Below are 21,686 nucleotides of genomic sequence, written 5' to 3' on the forward strand. Positions count from 1 at the left end.
GTGTCCGTAGACGGGTGGAGCGACTAAATTCCCAATTTTGCCCATCATCTGCATTTCACTTTAATCGGTTTATATCTGAAACCGGATTGCATGATCTTCGAATGGGAGGCCACAGATTCACCTTCCTATGCCAAACTGATTTCAAACTGAGCAAACTTGACAGATTCTTGGTCTGTAATAACTTCATCCACTTATTCCCCTCCTCCTCCACTACAGCTCTCCCTTGAGAATTGTCTGATCATTGCCCTGTTATCCTACAAACATCCCTCCCTGACTATGGGAAACCTCCATTCCGGCTATTTAATTCATGGCTAGATCGTGAGGGGTTTGAAAAAATTGTAAAGAAAGCATGGGTAGAATTTAGGGGATTTGGCACCCCTGACATGTACCTGAAGTCCAAACTAAAATTCTTGAAGAATGAAATAAGGAAATGGCGGGCCACAAACTACCCAAAGGAGCTACAAGAATTGCAAGAAACAAAAAGGAAAGTACATGAACTCGACTTAGCAGCAGAGGAACGTACTCTTAGTGATACAGAGATTACCGAAAGAAGGGTTGGGTTTAAAAAGATAGCTGAACTGGAAAAGTATGCGGTCTCAGACATTAAACAGAGGGCAAAAATCAAATGGGCAGTCGACGGGGATGAAAACTCATCCTTTTTCCATGGATTCGTTAACAACAAAAAGAGAAAAAACAATATTGCAGGGTTACTAATTGATGGGGTATGGACTACGGAGGCTGAAACTATCAAATCGGAGATCTTCAGGTTTTATCAGATTAAGTTCCAAGAGAAGTGGCCCCTAAGACCCAAGTTCTTCAACCCAAACTTCTCCTCTCTGGATCCTGCTTCAAGTGCAAGTCTTGAAGTCCCATTCACTGTCGAGGAGATAAAAGGAGCTATCTGGTCGTGTGGTAGCGAAAAATCCCCCGGTCCCGATGGCTTCTCATTCAAATTCATAAAGAGATATTGGGAGTTATTAAAAGACGATATAGTTAGAGCTGTCAAACACTTCGAGAGTACTGGAAGGATAGAAAAGGGTTGTAATGCCTCATTCCTCACTCTTGTCCCTAAGACAAAAGACCTGATTACAGTGGGCGACTTCCGTCCCATAAGCCTAATTGGTAGTATATATAAGATAATTGTAAAAGCCCTATCCATTAGACTGAAGAAGGTGATTGGTGCGTGTATTGGCGATGTTCAGACAGCGTTCGTTGAGGGCAGGAATATCTTGGACGGGCCCCTAATAATCAATGAACTTTGTTCATGGGCTAAGAAGTCGAAAGAAAAGATGTTGTTGTTTAAGGTAGATCTTAACAAAGCCTTTGATTCAGTTAACTGGGGTTTTCTTGACCATATTCAGATGCAAATGGGATTCGGTGAAAAATGGAGAGGTTGGATTCAAGGCTGCCTAAGATCATCACGGGCTTCGATCCTCGTCAATGGTTCCCCAACAAACGAATTTGGATTTAGTCGGGGAATTAGACAAGGCGATCCCTTATCGCCATTGTTGTTCATAATAGCAATGGAGGGCCTAAATATTGCTATGAAAGAGGCATGCGGAAAAGGTTTCTTCAGGGGGAAAAAAATACCGAACAGTGACTTGACTGTTTCGCATATGTTCTACGCAGACGACGCACTCTTTGTGGGGGATTGGAGTGAAGAGAACATCAAGAACCTTGCGAGAATACTTCGATGCTTCCATGTAGCATCTGGTCTCAAAGTCAACTTTAAAAAATCTCGAGTTTTTGGAATTGGAGTTGACTCGCAAGAAGTCCTATCTCTTGCTAGACCTCTAGGATGTGAACCTGCAAATCTTCCTTTCACTTACTTGGGGGTTCCGGTTGGGGTGAACATGAAGTTAAAAAAATATTGGAAACCAGTGATTGAAAATTTTCAATTAAGACTAAGCACTTGGAAATCAAAAAATCTATCCCTAGGGGGGCGTCTAACTCTTACTAAAGTTGTCCTTGGTAGCCTCCCAACATTCTATTTCTCTCTGTTTATTGCTCCCGCAGGTATCCTAAATGCTCTGGAAAAAATAAGAAGATGGTTTCTATGGGGAGGATCGGAGGATTCAAGGAAGATCAATTGGGTCTCATGGGGAAAGGTGACAGCACCCAAAGAAAATGGCGGCATGGGATTGGGTTCGTTAAAGGCTCTCAACCTTTCTCTAATAATGAAATGGTGGTGGAGGCTGAGAGTTGAAAACACGTGCCTATGAAGTAAAGTCATCGAAGGTATCCATAATCTTAAAAATAAGCCAGCAGACTATATGTCTAAGCAATCAATTAAGGGGGTATGGAAGAACATAACTCAAGCCAGAGGAGAGCTGATGAAAGTTGGAATTAATATTGAAGATGTAATTCTAAAGGAGGTTGGTACAGGAGAAAAAACAATGTTTTGGCATGACAGGTGGACTGGAAATATGACCTTAAAAGCTTCCTTCCCTGAAATGTACAAACTGGAGCGACACAAACACTGCATGGTCAACGAAAGGATTCACCCTGGAGGCTTGGTCTGGAACTGGAAGGCTTCTATTACCTCACCTGAGCAGATTCATGAAGCTGACTTGCTTCTCAATAGGGTGAGTAATATTCAATTAGGGACAAGAAATAATAAGTGGGTTTGTAAGCTCTCCAATGATGGCATATTTCATGTGGAAGACCTTAGACTGCGAATCGACCAGAGAGACATGCAACCTGGTGCAGTAGCAATAACCTAGACACACGACGTACCCTTAAAGGTTACTTACTTTATGTGGAGAGCCTACCTTGATCGAATCCCAACTGCTTGCGCCTTAATTAAAAGGGGTATTCAAGTCACATCCCCTACGTGTACGTTCTGTGAAGATAAAGATGAAGATGTTGCTCATGTCCTTCTTCAATGCCCAATGGCAGCCAAAGTCTGGGAATGGATATTCCAATGGTGTGGCATACCAGGTTACCAATTTTGCAACATGCATTATTTGGTGGAATTCACAGCACAATGGGGGTCGTGTCCAAAGAAAAAGAGATGCTTAATCAACATTTGTTATGGAACCATATGGCATATTTGGAAGGCTAGATGCGACTGGATTTTCAAGAAGATTAGGCCCTCGCCAGCCAAAGTCGTCGATCTGATAAAATCTAACGTATTCACATGGTCTAAGTAAAGGAGGAGTCAATTCTCTATGCAGTGGATAGAATGGTGTGTTAACCCCATATGTTGTTTGTAATTCTTCCTTTGTTCTCTCGCCCCCTAGCACCTTGCTAGGCGGGGTCTTTTTTTAATAAATATTTGCCGGTTCCAAAAAAAACTTAATTGTATAAAAAACTTATTTTAATATTAAACCTCCTTATATTCAACCTAAAATTATTTAGCATTAAATTATTACAACTTTAAAAGACTTTATTAACTTATAGCATTGAATGACTATTATCAATAATATCTATTAACAAAAACATTATGTATTAATAAATGACAAAACTAATAATTTAATATGTAAATTATTGAGAATGATTATGAAAGAATATGCATAATGTTGTATATTATGTATGTAAGTTCATGTATCTGATTTAAATGATGATTTTATAAAATACTATAACATATGTCAGGTTGTATACTCATTAACATATGTTAATCTTTACATGTATGAATAACAAATAGTAAAAATAAATATTATAACTTTAATAACATTAAAAACACTAAAACATCTATTAGTAATGAGTATACAACTTGATACATGTTATAATATATATATAACAAATAAAAAAATCATAATAAAAAAGGTTATTGGTCGTTAATTTACCTTCAATCTCAAATACTATTATATCAACAAAAAATTTGTGTTGCAACAAAGCATGGATGTTAAAAAAAAACTTATTTATTAAAGTCTTCGTACAAATATTTAAAATATATGTTAACATCTATATATAACAAATAACAAATAGCATAAACAAATAAACATAATATAACTTTTAATAACATAGAATATTTGTATTAAAAAACAAATCAAACATTTATAAAGTTTGCAAAAAGAAATCATTAAATTCTAAAATAAAAAATTATATTTTTGCATACAAAGAAGGTTGTTGATCTTCAATATACATTTCATCTCAAACATCATTATAACAATAAATTTTTGTGTTGAAGTAGTCATGGATGTGAAAAAACTCACTTCTTCATGTCTTCATATTTGTTACCAAAACAATTGTTATAATATTTGTATTCAAAACATATTAAACATTTATAAAGTCTACAAAAATAAATCATCAAATTCTAAAAAGTATATATATTTCCATAACAAAGAAGGATGGTTGATCTTCAATATACCTTTCATATCGAATATTATTATACCATGAAAATTGTGTTGAAGTAACCATGGATGTAATAAAAAAAAAATAAAAAAAATAAAAAAAAAAAAAACTCATTTCTTTAAGTCTTCATATTTGAATCACTAACTTCTTCCAACACATTGATTTTTTTGTACTAAAATCTTACTTATATACTACTGATATGTAAACAATATATATAAATAAAAGGAAAATAAAAAGTCATTATTAAATGCCATTAACATAATAATTATAAAAGTTAAGTTAAACGAAATCTTAAGTGGTTGCTATTGATTGATTGAAATTTGAAGAGTTCTGGAGGTTTCAAATGAATGTGGTAAAAGAATGATGAATTATCTTGAATCATAATGTTTTGGATGGCCTCTTTTATAAGAGTTACTAGACAAATATCCTCGCCTTGCGCAAAAACACATATATTGTTGAAATCTTTACAAATATATATTTTTTAAATATAAAATTAATATTGTTGTTAAATTTGATATAATAATATGTATATTAAATTGATATAATATATTGTTTAATGTTATCTATAGTTGTTGTTATTGTTAATTAATTTTTTTTAAAATTATTTGCTTATCGTTGTAATTTCTACTATTATAATTATTTAAAACATCAAACATTGTTTTTTGATTTTAAAAGTAACAATATAATCATTCATATAGAATTATTTTTAATTATTGTTATTGTAAGTTATTTTAAGCTATTTATTTGAAAATTTTTAACCATTATAAAAATATATTTAGAAAATATTTTAGTTAAGTTGACATTATTGTTTAGTTTTTGCATTTAACACTATAATTTATCACTTTTAACAATTCACAAAATATTATTTGGGTTTTTAAGTGAAACTTAAATTTATATTTAAGTTGATACTGTAATGTTATATTTAAATTAACAATTTAAGTATTTTGTCAAAACTATTCAAAAGTTATAACTTTAACTGATAATGGTTTATATATAACAACATATTAAATCTAATAAATTAAGTATAATATATTAAATGTTAAAGACATAACTTTATAAGTAGACCTAAAGATATTTTTTAATATTGAAATTTAGTTTATTTATGATTACACTTTAGGTTTGATATTTATTGAACCTTATTAACCAACTTATAATAATTATTAGAAAGACACTACAATTTATCACTTTTAACTATTTTCAAAATATTCTTTGGGTTGTTTAAGTTAAACTAAATTTATATTTAGGTTAACCATGTAATGTTATATTTGAATTTTTAATTTAAGTATTATATACACATTGTTCAAAAGTTGTAGCTTTAAAATGATAATGGTTTACATCCAGTAATATATTAAAACTAATAAATTAAGTATAAATGTTAAAAGTTAAAAAACGTAATTTTAAAAGTAGAAGTAAAGATATTCTTTTAATATTGATTTTTAGTTGATATATGATCTATGCAGTTATCGCGGTCAAAATTTCAATAGCGGTCACATGTCGCTATTTGAGATCGCGGTGGTATAGTGGTGATGTAGCATTTTTTTAATATTACGTATAATTTATAATTTTATATTATATTTATATAGAAGTTATATATGTATATATATATATATATATATATATATATATATATATATATATATATATATATATATATATTTGAGTATTAATACTATAGGTTTATATATAATTAATATCATAAACCTAAAAAGTCATATAAAAACATAACATAATATTCTATTATGGTAATATGGAAACTAGGTAATGTCAAAGTGTCAAATAGAGATTAATTGTATTGCCCATGTTCAATATCATATTAGTAAGTCATGGTTGATATAAAAAGTTAAGTCCCAAGTCGTAGCCTTATAGGTGTGGTTCGATTTACAAAAAGCATTAATGGAGTCCGACCATAGCAGCTCAAGTCGTCGTGAGTACAGAAAGAGATGAGAAAGAGAGTTGTCGGTAGACGTAGTTGCTTTGAATGCTTTTAATTATGTTAGTTATTTGGACTTTTTAAAATGAAAGTGTGGCAAGATCATTAAAACTAATTTTTCATTGAGAAAGTAACAAAATGACCCAAAATGTGAACGAAAATGGAATAGCGCCCACAGCGCTGCTATAGCGGTCATTGAAATAGCGGTAAATAGCGATGAATAGCGTCGCTAATAGCGGTACCGCGAAATGAAAACGCTAAGTTGAAAATAGCGGTTTCTGACCTCCGCAAAACGCTATAGCGCGCAATTGATAGCTTAGTATATGATTACACTTTAGGTTTAATATTTATTTAACCTCATTAACCAACTTATAATCATTATTAGCAAGAAATTGAAAAGTCATGGGAGTTTCAAAGGAATGTGGTGAAAGGAAAAATGCATGGGAGTTTCAAATGAATGTGGTGAAATGACAAAAAAACCCTCTATAAATATACTAGGCATAACCTCGCGCATTGCGCAAGAATGCATTTAAGTGGTTAAAATAACTATGGGAAAAAATAGAAATATGTGTGAAATTTATGTTTTTAGTCATGTTTTGGGCACTAACCGAATTATCAAATAAAATAAAAACCCATCAACGTATATTTTGATACTATCTTATATAGTGCATACCTTAGAAACTTTACTTTTACTTTTATAATATCCAATAGGGATGAGAAATTAGGCCGAAAACCCGAACCGAACCGAGAACCGAATCGAACCGAATTAGACCCGAATAAGCAATTCGATTCGGTTTTTGGGTATCCATATAAGGCTTATTCGGTTTTCGGGTTATTCGGTCCGGTTTACCCGAATAAGGGCTTATTCGGTCCAAAAAACCGAACCGAATATAAAGAGTCGTTTTTTCCCTTGCGTGAGTCGACTATCCTAATCTCTTGCACATATGTATTCGGTTCTGTGAGTGTGAGTCGACTATCCTAATCATACCAAAAAAATCAAATCCAATTGCACCAAATCGCATATCCTAATCCTATTACACCGAATCGAGTATGTTGAAATTCCATATTGATGATTTGTGCCAATTTTGTTTGATCGACAATTAATCCTTCCGATTTTTTTTTGATCGACAATTGGTCCTTGCTGCCGACGGCTTTGATCGACAATTGATCCTTGCGAGTTGCGACAATAGGCTTTGATCAACATTAGGTTTTGATTGACTTCCCTTCTTCAAACTTCAGGTTATTCGGGTTATTCGACTCCTTAATCATTTTGTACATGTGATTCGGGTTATATACTTATGAAATCATAAGCTTCAAAAGTAACACAAAATATTCGAGTTATTCGGGTTATTCGGGTTATTCGACTCCTTAATCATCTTGCACATGTTATTTGGGTTATTCGGGTCGGAACCGAACCGAATCGAATAATACCCGAACCGAACCGAACCCATATTGCTTATTTGGTCCAGTTTTCGATTCATACAATTACCCTTATTCAGTTTTCGGTTTATGCGGGTCGGTTCGGTTCGGTTCGGTTCCGACCCGGATAACATCCCTAATATCCAATATATATTATAAGTTTTTGTATAACATTATATAATCTACTTTTCTTATGTCTGATAATATTTTTTTTGGATAAAAATAAGAAATAAGTGTTTTGAATGAGCTATTAATAAACAATATTGAACTAATAAACTTTGTATTACACTATTTATATTGTACCAAAACATCCAAGGTTTCATATATAAACTTTCAAATATTAAACATTGAAATTAAGAATGAAGTCATGCAAAATCTATCATTATACATAAATGTCATCAAGAGTTTTAAAATAAGTCAATTAGTAAATATGACATTTTGATTTTAATTACATATTTGGCAAGGCGTACGTTTGACACTATGTTGGTAGGCCAAGAATCATCTTCCTTAATTTGTACCTAAAAAATTAAGGTGAATAGAAATATAAAATAGATATTGCTAACCATTAATATAAATAATTAAAAAGGGTATGTGGATCTCCTACCACCGGTTAAAGACAACATATCTCTCTAGTAGTATCGATTCCTATGTGAAATTAAAGTAGTCATTCTATGTACATCTTGTTTTCTAATTACATAAACAAATATGAGTAACTAAACATTAAAATATTATTTTTATGTAAGAAAAATATTTTAGTTAACTAACAAATTAAATAATATAATTTTAAGAGTTAGGAGTTTCACAACATTAATATTTTTATTAATCAATCAATTAAGTAACATATGTTGAAATTTTTACAATCATTATTAAAAAGCATTTGAAATATTAGATTTTAAATGAATTTTGGTTGAAGTGTTTTGACCTTTATTTTAATATATATATATATATATATATATATATATATATATATATATATATATATATATATAGAGAGAGAGAGAGAGATAGATAGATAGATAGATAGATAGAAATTATAACATATGTATGAGTTTTAAATAATTATATTTTTGAAAAAATACAATTACAAAACAAAAAAACATATTTAAAATATTTAATTAAATATTTTCAACATCACCATATATAACATATGATCAATATATTAATGATTAAACCACAATATACGACGATTGTATTACAATAATCCAAAAACGAAGAAAATATAAAAACAAATTAGTATAAAAAACTTACAAATTAAAATCTCTAATATAATAACATATCTCCAAAAGTGTATTACAATAATCCAAAAACAAAGAAAATATAAAAATGAATTAGTATAACAAACTTACAATATAAAAGCTCTAATATAATAACATATCTCCCAAAGTGATCATAAGACCTCAACCCAACACAAAAACTTTTAAGTTTATTTTCTTTCTGAAATTTGTATATGATTTGTATGCATGTATTTTCAAAAGATTAACATTTTTATAGTAAATTTTTCATTAAATGCTAATTAAACATAATATAAGTTATAAAACTTTTAATTATTAAATCATAATTAAGAAAACTTTTGAGTTGCATTAGTTAAAAAAGGGGTTTCAAACAAATAAGGTTTGAGAAAGTAAAAAAATGGAGTTTCAAATGCACGAGATTTAAGAAAAAATGCTAGCTTTATAAGTATGTATGATGTATGTCTAGATGAATTCTCACACGTTGCGTAGCGTAATTTAAAAATATATTGTTAAAATGTTGAAAAATATATGTTTAAAATGGTTATGTTATTGACATTAGTTTTGACATAATATTCATTGACATCAACTTACATTTCTCATTAATAAAATTAAATATAAATATCTATTTAATATTATTTTTAACAATTGTTATGATTGATTAATTTGAATTTTTACTTACGCGATTATTTTCTAATTTCAATAATGTTTTTCATTTAAAATACAATTTATTTGTTGTTAACGTTGTGTAATTTATAAATTGATTTTATTTATCATTAAAATTATTGTTCTTTAGTTTTAAACAACTTACTATTATTATTAATTTAAAAAAGACTTTTAAGAAACACTTAATATTACTATTAAAATATGAAACATACACTAAATAATAAAATGATAAGATACATAATTTGCATTTCAAAAGAGACTTGCATGGATAATATGACATATCCATGATTTTTATAATTTGATTTTATTATTTATAATTATGGTTCATTAGTTTTAAAACCACTTATTATTATTAATAAACGAAATAAAACTTTTTAAAAGTCACTTATTATTATAATTAAAATTTTAAACATATACAAAAATATAAAGTAATAAGATAGACAATTTGCATTTTAAAGAGACTTACATGGATACTATGGATAATACTGCATATCCATGATTTTTTTATTAATTATTACTTTGAAGCAACACAAACATACAAACATATATGCAATATTTAGTTAAATATGATCTATATCATTTTCCATAACATATAATCGATAACATAAATCTAATCTAAGTTACATTAAAGTTTTAACCACAACATACAATGATTGTCTTAAAAGATTACTTAAACCAAGAAAAATATAAAAAAGAATTAGTATATAACAAACTTACAAATTAAAAACTTTGACATAATAACATGGCTCGAAAAATGATTCAAAGCCCTAAAACTAACACAAAACCTTTAAACTTGTTTTCTTTGTGAATTTTGTATGTGATTTGTATTTGTGTGTCAACTTAAAGAGAATGACATTTTTATAGTAGACTATCCATTAATTGTTTATTAAACATATTATATAAGTTATAAAACCTTTCATGATGTGTGATTAATTACTTTAAATATGAAAATGTGTGGGGGTTTCAAATACATGAGGTGATAGGAAAAATGTCTCATTTATAAGTATAGTATGACATAGATAACAATTAACAAAATCAATACACCTATTTGATATAATCTTTTATGAAAAGGAAACATCGCACAGCCTGACGTTTCCGCCCTCGGTCGGGTGTGTGACATGTTAGGTTGTACTTTCCTGTTTTACTGTTAATATGAAACTAGATGAACTTAACTTGGTAAAATAAAAAATAAACACACACTTACAAATAGTCATTCGTTCAAGTGGCAGAATGTTGAAAATTAACTCATTAATGTGGCCATCAGACTATTTTGTAATGTTTTTATCAGTTGGGTACAATTATATTATGTAACGTAACATTTGCCATAATGACATAACAGGTCCATAGAATTTAAATTGTGTAGTATAATGAATATGACACATGTCTATAAATTAATGTAATAATATTTAGTGGTTCTACAACTTATAGATTATGTGGAATAATGAGAATTAAACACATAAATAAATGGGAGAAAATTATTGGGAAATATGGAACGATTTCTTTAATTTTCATATTTGCAACATCTCCCTTATAAAACATTATGATGATTATTTGTAACCAATATATCCATCAATAACTCAATATAGCATCTTTATGGGAAGTAAAAAGGATCAACATGGCATCTTCTTCATCAAAGTTACCAACACCGAGTAAGTTAATTCATTTTTGGCTCAATGTTTATCAAGTAAATGTTAAACTAATCTTGCTTTATGCATATAAATCCTACAAAGAATAGTTACAAATGTTTTGTACGAAGTCTTGTGGGTGTGTTAGATTTGGTGAAAAATGTGGTGGAGATCATGAGAAATGGAAAATTTCTAGGTGTTCGTTTTGGTGTGAAGGCTTAAGAGTTCAAAGATCAACCTGAAAGGCAATGGATATGAGTTAGTTAACAATACTTCAACTTCAAGCTCGGTAAGAAGGTTTTCACTTTAATTTTTGATGCATTTATTGTATTGAAAATACGTTTGACCATAGCATATGTATAAAGGTAGAAATTTGTGAATTTGTAGTGAGATGCATACCATAGTCTAGGCAAAGAATCTAAAATAAAGGAAAAGTCAAAAAGTAGCCAATAAAATTTTCTATTTGTCCTAGCTATACGAGTTATAATATTAACCACACACTTATGACATCTGTTGTATATAGCTTTTATAATAATATTGATACAACAAATACTCCTATAAGAGAGGAGTAGGATAAATACAAATACATTGATCTAAACAAGTCGTTATTATCTAATACCCCCGCCCCCAAGCGAATAGGTGGTGTAACAAGACGTAGAATAGCTTGAAATTTCTCAAATAGAGGATGCAGGGGACTCTTAGTGAATATGTTTGTTACCTGGAGCTTGGTAGAAACATACGTGGTGTGGAGTTTATCAGAAGCAAAAAAGTTCTCTAACGAAGTGGTAATCGAGATCAATATGTTTTGCACATTTATGAGAAATGGTATTTTTTAGATTAGGTGTCTAACTCCATAACTATAATTGGTGTGTACTTGATTTAATAGTAGCATGGTCCTTTTGGGTTGCCTTTACTCTTGCAACTTGACAGGATGACTTTTGGAGAGAGAGGTTGATAAATGATTTATTAATATATTATAGGAATAATATATTAATTAGAAATCATGTTATTTAATTAGTATGTAACCATAAATTCATTTGGAATTGATTTGGGATTAAAGGAACTGATTAAAGGAATAGTGGTTGTTTTGCAAATCACTGATAGTTGTGAAATTGGACTATTGGACTCCTTAGATAGGATTGGAAGAAACTTATAGGGAGGCCCTATAAGTTTTCATCCAAGGCCTCTTGATGAGGGGTCCATGGGCTGCTTAAATATTAAGCAGGAAATTAGGGTTTCCTCCAAAAAACCCTAGTAGCCCTCGGCTATATAAAAACCCCACCTCTTAGCATTTTCGGCTTATGCTTTGTTCCTTCAAACACTAGCCAAATTTCTAATTTCATTCCCTCCTCTCTCTCTCTCTCTCTCTCTCTCCTTGTAAGCCATTAGAGGTGTCACATTTTAGGCACTAAGCTTTTAAGAGTCAAGATCAACAAGGTGCTCTTGTTAATACAAAATAACAAGTAAGGTAAAGTTTTAAACCCTATGAATTTCAATATATATATATATATACAAGATCCAAGGTTTTTTGCTTTGGTATTCAATTTCCATGTTCAACTACTGAAAAACTCAAATGCAAAGCAATTAGAGTGGCATCATCACATAGGTTGTAGTTGTACTCAAAACCCATTAGTTGTATTAGAGCGTACGATGTTTTTCAGTTGAATTTGATGCAATAGTGAATTGTCCAAAGGAGAAGGGAGCAGATTCGTCAATCTGCTCAATAAACTCGACGAGTTCATAAAGGAACTCGACAAGTTCACTACCAGACTCGACGTGTTAACTCGTCAGATGCCTGATTTTTTGATTTTGATATCTAGATTTGATTAGGATAATTACTTTAATTCGTTTTAACTGCTTATCTGAAAAGGTAAATGTATATCATTATCAAAATAAATGATTTGGCCAAATTTTAAGATAAAGACAAAAATAATTTATTAATTTAATTATATAAAATTTGATTAAATAGTTTAATTTTGAAATCTTAAATTTTAGAACCCAAGTATTTTAAAAGTTTAAAATACACATTTATACTATTTTAAAATTAAAAGTTTAATTTGTATGTATGTATGTATGTATTTATATATATATATATATATATATATATATATATATATATATATATATATATATATATATATATATATGTATGTATGTACGTATGTATGTATGTATGTATAATATATATATATATATAAGAAAATGTCGGTCTTACTGTTAGTAGGTCTCATTCACGAAGTCGATCTATAAAGGGGGGGGGGGGGGGGGATAAGGAAACTGCCTATAAAATGGTAGTTGAATGGATGTCCAGTCTCACCCACCACTTTCTTGATTTGTGGAGGGTCGTTAGCCGAACGGGTAGGATATTACATTAATAAGAATTTCTCATTTTTACCAAGGGACTCGACGAGTTGGATACCCCAAACTCATCGAGTAGGAATGGAGTTTTTGAACGCGGGACTTGAAGTCTAATCGATGAGTTGAGAGCCTCATCTCGACGAGTAGAGTTGCCAAAGTGAAACCCTACTTTTCCGGGTTTGCACCCTATTTAAGCACCTTAACCTCCAAAGGGTGGCATCATTTGCAGCCTCCATCACCCCGAACCCTAGCCTCAAAACCTATATGTTTTTTAGAGTTTTTAAGCCATTCTTGGTGCTTTTTAAGGTTTTGAAGAAGAAGAAACTTGAGGAAGGAGCAAGGAAGTGAAGGAGAAGAGTAGATCCATAAGTATAGCTTCATTTCTGGTTCACCTAAGGTTAAAAGCTCTTACCTTGCTTATTGAGTGTTTAGATCTAGTTTTAGGGTTTTTTCTCCATGTTTTGGTTCACTAATGGTGGCCTTTGCGATTTGGATGTCCCATGGGAAAGAAACTTCAGATCTAAAGTCTTTGAGGTACTCCATGGTATAAAGGTGCCAACTTTATGGCCATGGGAGTCCTATGCAACTTGTAAGCCAATTTTTTTAGTCTTTTGAGCAAAATAACCCATGCATGGACGTAAAGTTAGTAACTTTACGTGATATATGAAACCTAGGGGACCAGATTTATGGGTTGGATGCATTGAGCCCAACAGAAAGTGACTTAATGGATATTAGACTAACGGGAACTTGACGAGTTTTTCATGCAACTCGACAAGTTGGATCGTAGCCACAACCTTTTTCTGGTTACTAAGCAAAGTCAATGAGTCTAGGAGATGACTCGGTGAGTTGGCTAAGTTTTCATGGTTTTGAAGATTCGAGAACTCGACAAGTTCAAGGAAGAACTCGACGAGTTGAAGAGAAAAGTCCTGATTCGGTCATAAGGAAGAACTCGACGAGTTCGTGAAAGAACTCGACGAGTTGGATCGATATTTCCATGGTTTCATGGATCATGGAACTCGACGATTTAGTGGACCAACTCGGCGAGTTGAGTCAACCAGGTTGTTGGCTTTGACTAGGATGTTGACTTTGACCAGGAAGTTGACTTTGACTTTAACCATTGACCAGAGTTGACCCTTAGAGGGGTTATGAGTATGAAATGGGTAATTAAAGGAGATTTTATGTGTAGGAGTTTGAGAGGAGTTGATCCTAAAGCCGAGGACAGTTCAGCTGCTACACGACATTGGGGTGAGTTACCTTCCAGTAGAAGTGGGTCGAAGGCACTGATGCCGGCCCACTAGTAAGAGTATAGTAGAGATGATTGTCTTTGTGATAATTATCTGTTATGCTTTATGTGCTAGTATTCTATGATATTATGTGGAAGTGGTAGGGAGGGGACTAGTCCCCGGATCCGGTTGAGATAAACCGGCAGGGTAGGTCGGGCACCCAGATATGCCTGACAATAATGTTATGCTATGTTATTGTGTGGTAGTGTTAGGGGTGAAATAGTCCCCGTAGTCGGTTGAAATAAACCACATGGTAGGTCGGGCATCCAGATATGCCTGGCAGAGTAGGTCGAGAACCCAGATATGCTTGAAAGGGGTAGGTCGGGCACCCTGGTATGCCTGACAAGGGTAGGTTGAGCACCCATATATGATCAGCAGGGTAGGTCGGGAACCCAGATATGCCTGACAGTATGTTTATTGTATGGTATGTGGTATGATGGGGGAACTCACTAAGCTTTGTGCTTACAATTTTCAATTTTAGTTCCAGGTACTTCCTCTTCGAAGGGAAAGGAGTCGGCATGATTGCAACACATCACACCACATTTTCCGCAACAAAGATCTATGGGATTTATACTCTGATATGATTTTATCAGTGTTTCAAAACTCACCGAGTTGGCCGATTACTCCTTCGAGTACTCGCTACTCGGCCCCTTGCCGAGGCGAGTTACAGAATCCCGAGTACTCCCCGATCGGCCCCTTACTGAACTGAGCAATGTTGTAAAACTAGGTCAACTCGGTGATTAATATGTATAATATACTTAATGATTTATTATTATTGAACATACACACATGTGATTATTACTACATATATATCTTAAATTTTAGTAATTATTCACGAAGTGAGACCATTATTTGTTTTTTTAGTTTTTGTGTATTCACATGTATCTAATTTTGTTATATATTTCTATCAACTTATGATTTTAACTTATTATTTTGACATATATAATTTCCCTAAAAATATTACTACATGAATTACCAAATCCGAGTACTCCCCGAGTACTCCTGAGTACTCCCGAGTACTCGCTACTCGGTAGTCGGCCGAGCAGGTACCGAGTAACGAGTTCTATAACCTTGGATTTTATTATGAAATGTTTTGGCTATGGATACATTGTGTTTGATATGTATTATTACTATAAGGTTTTCAGACAAATGGTTTTATATTTATTTAATTTAAAATGAAATTTTTTGTCTTGAATTTTGGGATGTTACACAGTGTTGACTAAGATAGAAATAATGGAAAGAGAGAAAAGAGATAAAGAACTTGATGAGCTCAATGCCTTAAGGGATAAGTTGGATGTTGAATAGGCCGAAGCCAAGAATTCTGAAATGATTCTTGAAAACAAGAAAGCTTTGTTTCCAACTTGGACTTTTGAGTGTATGCAAAAGGAAGCTATCAATGAGTTGAATACCTTTTGGTTGGAAGCAAAAACATCGTTTGACATCAACAACAATGTGGAGTGTCAGTTAGACTTCCCTATCACTCGAAGAGCTTTTCTCTTCCGATGCTTTAAGAAGATAGAGAAATCTTTGATCTCCAACAATGCAACAACCGAAAGCTCTTCTCATTTGACATGAAATATAAGAAACCTCAATATGATTCATGGTTTTTGAAAAGAATTATGGGTCTGAAGGTTAGACTACCTGTTCAAACAAAAGACTTTCTGAACATACAATTCAAAGGATTTCGGGGTCACAGTCATATTCTTCATGAGTTCACATTGGCTGATCTACCTTTTATGAACCGATATAATTGGATTTCGTTATCCCACTGTGAAGGATATGAAGAAATACGAACCCATCTTTGAGCATTTGAATAGGATGATTAAATGTTATATCTTGGAGCTTGCCAAGATGGATGTAGAAATTGCTTCAATTTTGAAAAGAAAACTCATATTGAAGCCTTTTGATCAACCCCAAAACATTGAAAATATAAGGGGAGGATTGATTGACAAAGAATATTGGAGCATTGTTTACAAGAAGGAAGGTGAAGAGATTAAGAACTGCATGTTCTTTCTGAGGGATAAGCACTTATACCCTACAAGTGCTCTGAACTCAATCTTGTCTAGGGCCAAAGCGAATAAGACTAATTGTGTTGTTGATCTGAAGTGTGTTTTCGATATGATACGTTGGTATCTTTCTGTCATGGCATCCATTCTGAAGATTTTATGCCAAAGATTTTTGGAGATCAGAAGCAATAAAGACTACTTCATTCCGATTTAACACAAATGAGGAGATTTTTAAGTCATCATTCATGTTGTGTCAAAGTGGTAGTTTTCGGAATTTAGCTTAGTTCTGATTCCGTAATGGGCATGTCTGTTTTCGGAATCGTTAGTCTTTTTGCGTCTATAAATAGTGTGATGTATTTGTCTTTTTCAAGCGACGATGTGCTAGCTTTGAAAGAATAGTTCTAAACTTGTAAACGAATTATTCTAATGCTACGTGAATGAAGCTCAATCTATTTTCAATCATTATCGTTCCAAACCAATCAATCATCTTACAATATAGAATCTATCGATCGTATCTTATATTAATTTACAACACCACAATATGTCTATGCTTCACTACGCATCATCACTTTCTAATACCATAGAAGAGTTATAAGATTAACAACATGCTTATGATGTATGTTGTGTATATTTTTTATAATAATATCGATACAACAAATACACTTATAATAGAAGAGTAGGATAAATACAAATAAATTGATCTAAACAAGTCGTTATTGTCTAATACTAACATGTACTTAAATTTTAATCCTATATTTTTTTTAGCCATCGCACTACTCTCTCATCCTTATTTATTCACATTCCAAGGAGAATCATGGAACAATAAGATTTAGATTTTGGTCATTACTCTCTTGGCCTTATTTATTTACATACCAAGGAGAATCATGGAACAATAAGATTTAGATTTTGGTCATGGTTGATTCTCTTTCTAGTGCACTTTTTATTCCACAAACAATTTTAGCACAACAAAACATGATAAATTAAAGAAGACAATTTGTTTATAAAACTTAGAGTGTAAAATCGAATAACAAAACAACATAAGAAAGAGAAAAACCAAATGACCAAAATTCATCTACATTGTAGTTTTTGTAACCACAAGTGGAGAGGCTTCATCTACATGTAGTTTTTGTAACTACATGGTAATTTTTGTAACCATTTCACATTATTGGACCAAGAAAATCTCAAGAGAAAAGAATTGTGACCCATGTACCAAAATAAATCGTTGAGCATTTATATATTGGAATAAAATAATTGGTAGATTTAAATAGCTTTTTAAAAAATTCTATAGACAAATTATTTTATTATCATAATAGAATTAAATTAGAAAGGTAAGCATCTCCATTGAGGGATTGCAAAGCAAAGCATGTTGGTTTGGTGCATAATGTGGGCAAGGGATAGATTCTCTTTAAGCAAAAGTTACTTACCCACGTCACGCCAATTTTTTTTTTCTTTATGATTCGTAGTTTTATATTTTCTCTACATATGTTTTTAAATTTTCTATATATTAAAATTTTTTTCTTTATGATTGGTAGTTTTATATTTTCTCTACATATGTTTTTAAATTTTTTTTATATGTTTTTAGGTTATTGAGACACTTTAGTTCTTTTATAATATTATTTGTAACTTACTAAGACGTTACGATACACTTTAGAAAAGAGGGGCGGATTTAGGGGGTTCCGGGTGGCACCGGCAACCCCTAACTTTTCCGGTCGTAGTGGAAAAAATTTCGAAATTTTTTAAAATTTTTATTTTTTCTACTATCGTACAACCCCTAACTTTCCCGTGCAACCCCTATTATGAAATTCTGCGTCCGCCCTCTTAGAAAAATACTTTGAATATATATATATATATATATATATATATATATATATATATATATATATATATATATATATATATATATATATATATATATATATATATATATATATATATATATATATATATATAAACAAATGATTAATGATTTATGCAACAAATGATTAATGATTTAAATTGTTTATAATTTATTTGATAAACGAATCGAGCAATCTTATTTCATCTTTAAGAGTAAAATATGTAACATTTTACATGTACATGCACAACTTGTCCGTAAGGAGGCAAACCTCGAATACCGTCCAGGGCCCAACCGATTTGGGGTCCCAAATTAATGTCAATCATTTACGAGGAGTTCATCAGCTTCATAAAATTATCGAAGCATAAAAAAACTGATTCATTGATGGCGATGATTTCTTCAACCTTAAGGGTATAAAAGCTAGTAAGTTTTTGTGATCAAAATCTTAAAAACTCATCTAATGTGGTGAGAGATGTTATTGGAAAGAAGTAAAGTATAAACATTAAATAAATGTTTGGAAAAATAGAATGGGATCTTAGAGCATACGGTGTGGGTTCGGCGTTTCTCGTTATTGCCTACGTGGAGGCTGAAAAATAGAATGGGATCTTTAGGATGATGTATCAGTATTATACTAATGAGCTGCTACAACCAGACTCGGCCCCGCTACTAACAAGACGTGCGATATTAAACAGAAATCGTGAGGAAGGACACGAGTATCTATATCGCGATTACTTTGCGGATAATTGTGTATACGGGTCGAAAGACTTCAAAAGAAGATTCCATTTGAGTAGGAATGTGTTCCTACGGATCGCCAACGCCTTGGAAAGCCGGTATCGCTTCTTTACTATACTTTTATACCAAAAAAAATCTAGTACATGTTTCTTTAATTTTACAACATATACAACATATTTTTAAACTGTAATTAATATATGTTTAGGTATGAATTTTTCCAATTGAGATATGATGCTAGAGGTAGACGAGGGTTTACAACATTGCAGAAATGTGTTGTGGCCATTCGTTTGATGGCTATGAGGGAGTCACCCGACACCATGGACGACTATATGAGAATGTCTGAAAGAACCGCAAGGGAGAGTTTGTATACATTGTCAAGGGATCTTGTTGAAACATTTGGAGACGTGTATTTGCGGAAACCTTCGTTGCATGATTTGCAAGAATTATATGCGACGCATGAAAGACGCCATAGGTTTACCGGAATGATCGGAAGCATTGATTGCACACACTGGAAATGGAAAAATTGTCTGGTAGCATGGAAAGGGCAATATGCAAGTGGTCATCACGGATCACCTTCGTTGGTTTTAGAGGTTGTTGCTTCTCAAGATTTATGAATTTGGCATGTATTTTTTGGGGTTGCGGATTCCAACAACGACGTCAATGTTCTTGATCAGTCGCCAATATTCGACGATCTTTTAAATGGAAAGGCGTCGGATGTTCCTTTCACGGTGAATTGGAACGAATACAAATATGGATATTACCTTATAGATGGAATATATCCTCAGTATTCTACATTCGTGAAGGCATTCCGCCACCCGGTTGAAGAACGAGACAATTTTTTTAAGAGAAGACAAGAAGAAGCACGTAAAGATGTGGAACATGCTTTTGGAGTGCTGAATGCGAAGTGGCATATAGTTGAACATGCAACACCATTAGATTTAGAAACTCTACGATATATCATGTATGCATGTATCATAATGCATAATATGGTAGTAGAAGATAATTGACGAAATATAGCATATTATATCCTAACGGAGCCCAGATACGTTCAGTTTCAACCAGGAACAGCAGAGCATTTGCATCGAGTTATTGACATTCAGGACGCAAATAAACACAGACAGCTTCGAGGGGACTTGGTGAATTATATCTTCTATAGTAACAATAACGATAACGAATAACGTTGTATTTTATTTTTATTTTTTTGGAATTTAGATGTTATGTGTAGTTTAATTTTTATGTTAATTTTAATCTTTAAAAATTGTTTTTATTGTATGTTATTTATAATTTTTTAAACATTATGTTTTATTTATTATGTTATGTTATATTTAAAAAATACTTGTCTAAATTTAAAAAAATAATAATAAAAGAAAAGCGAAAAAAAATAAAAAGTAAATTATAAAATGAAAAAAAAAGTTGGTGTTATAACAAGATGCAACATGTGATCATTTCCCCCACTTAGTGTTATAACATCATTGGTGATGTAGGATGTAAGTTAACACCAAAATAATGTTATGATTAATTGTCCACACCTTATGTTCTTATGGGTTCCACTTCAATTGCAAATATATATTATTACAATAGAAAATTTAAACCTTATTATTATTTAATTATAATTTTAAGGGCCTCATATTTGTTATTGCTATCGGACTCAAGTCGAGTTAGAAGGTCTTGTGCACATGTGTAACAAATTTTAATATGATTGTATAAATTTATCAAAGTTAAAGTCATAGCGAGTCATGATGTTTTTCAATGCGTGACTATTTTATATAGATTAAAAAATCATATAATTCTTTAATTTTATCAAATATATCAAGTTTTTAGAAGTGTTATGTTAATATTTAATATATAAAAAATAAAAAATAAAAAAAAAGATAACAAAAACTTAATTATTTCAGGTTTGATCAGAAAAAATAAAAAATTCATACCTTGAAAAAAACTCACATCATAACGCGATAAAACGTGCATTGACACATTATTGGAGTGTCACGTTTAACAAATCTGTATTTATGTTTTCGTAACGGCTACACCACGTCTTGTGTCATAACATGTCTTGAGGCGTACCGCTTTTTAGAACCATGAATAAAATAGAAATTGTATACCATTATTCTCTATTTCAATATTTTTATTAGATAATATCATATATTCTTATTTTATTTATTGTATAGATAGAGAAAATTATGCAACCTGGTTGAATGAATAAAACATTTGTCCCATCTTTGAAAAATTATATAAAATTAAAAATAGAAATATTATTAAAAAAATAGAGGTCATAACCGAATAAAACAGCAAATCCCTCGACGGCAGGGCA

The 21,686-nt window shown here is 31.6% G+C and overlaps 1 protein-coding gene across 1 annotated transcript; it reads left to right on the forward strand.

Annotated features, from left to right (window-relative positions):
- Positions 1-19,261: 19,261 nt before the first annotated feature.
- On the forward strand, positions 19,262-19,992 carry LOC145046603 (uncharacterized). Its single transcript, XM_078994890.1, has 2 exons — positions 19,262-19,476; positions 19,584-19,992. Exons 1-2 carry the CDS (start codon positions 19,262-19,264, stop codon positions 19,990-19,992), a joined length of 624 nt encoding a protein of 207 aa, XP_078851016.1.
- Positions 19,993-21,686: the final 1,694 nt, after the last annotated feature.

Source organism: Lactuca saligna, chromosome 5 (genome assembly GCF_052625555.1).
Source record: "Lactuca saligna cultivar CGN05327 chromosome 5, ASM5262555v1, whole genome shotgun sequence".
Lineage (NCBI taxonomy): Eukaryota > Viridiplantae > Streptophyta > Magnoliopsida > Asterales > Asteraceae > Lactuca > Lactuca saligna.

Bases quoted from the DNA above. Each gene is read 5' to 3' on its own strand.
- LOC145046603 (XM_078994890.1), top strand. From the start codon at position 19,262: ATGTATCAGTATTATACTAATGAGCTGCTACAACCAGACTCGGCCCCG. The intron at 19,477-19,583 runs GTATCGCTTCTT...ATATATGTTTAG, and splicing joins GCCAACGCCTTGGAAAGCCG to GTATGAATTTTTCCAATTGA.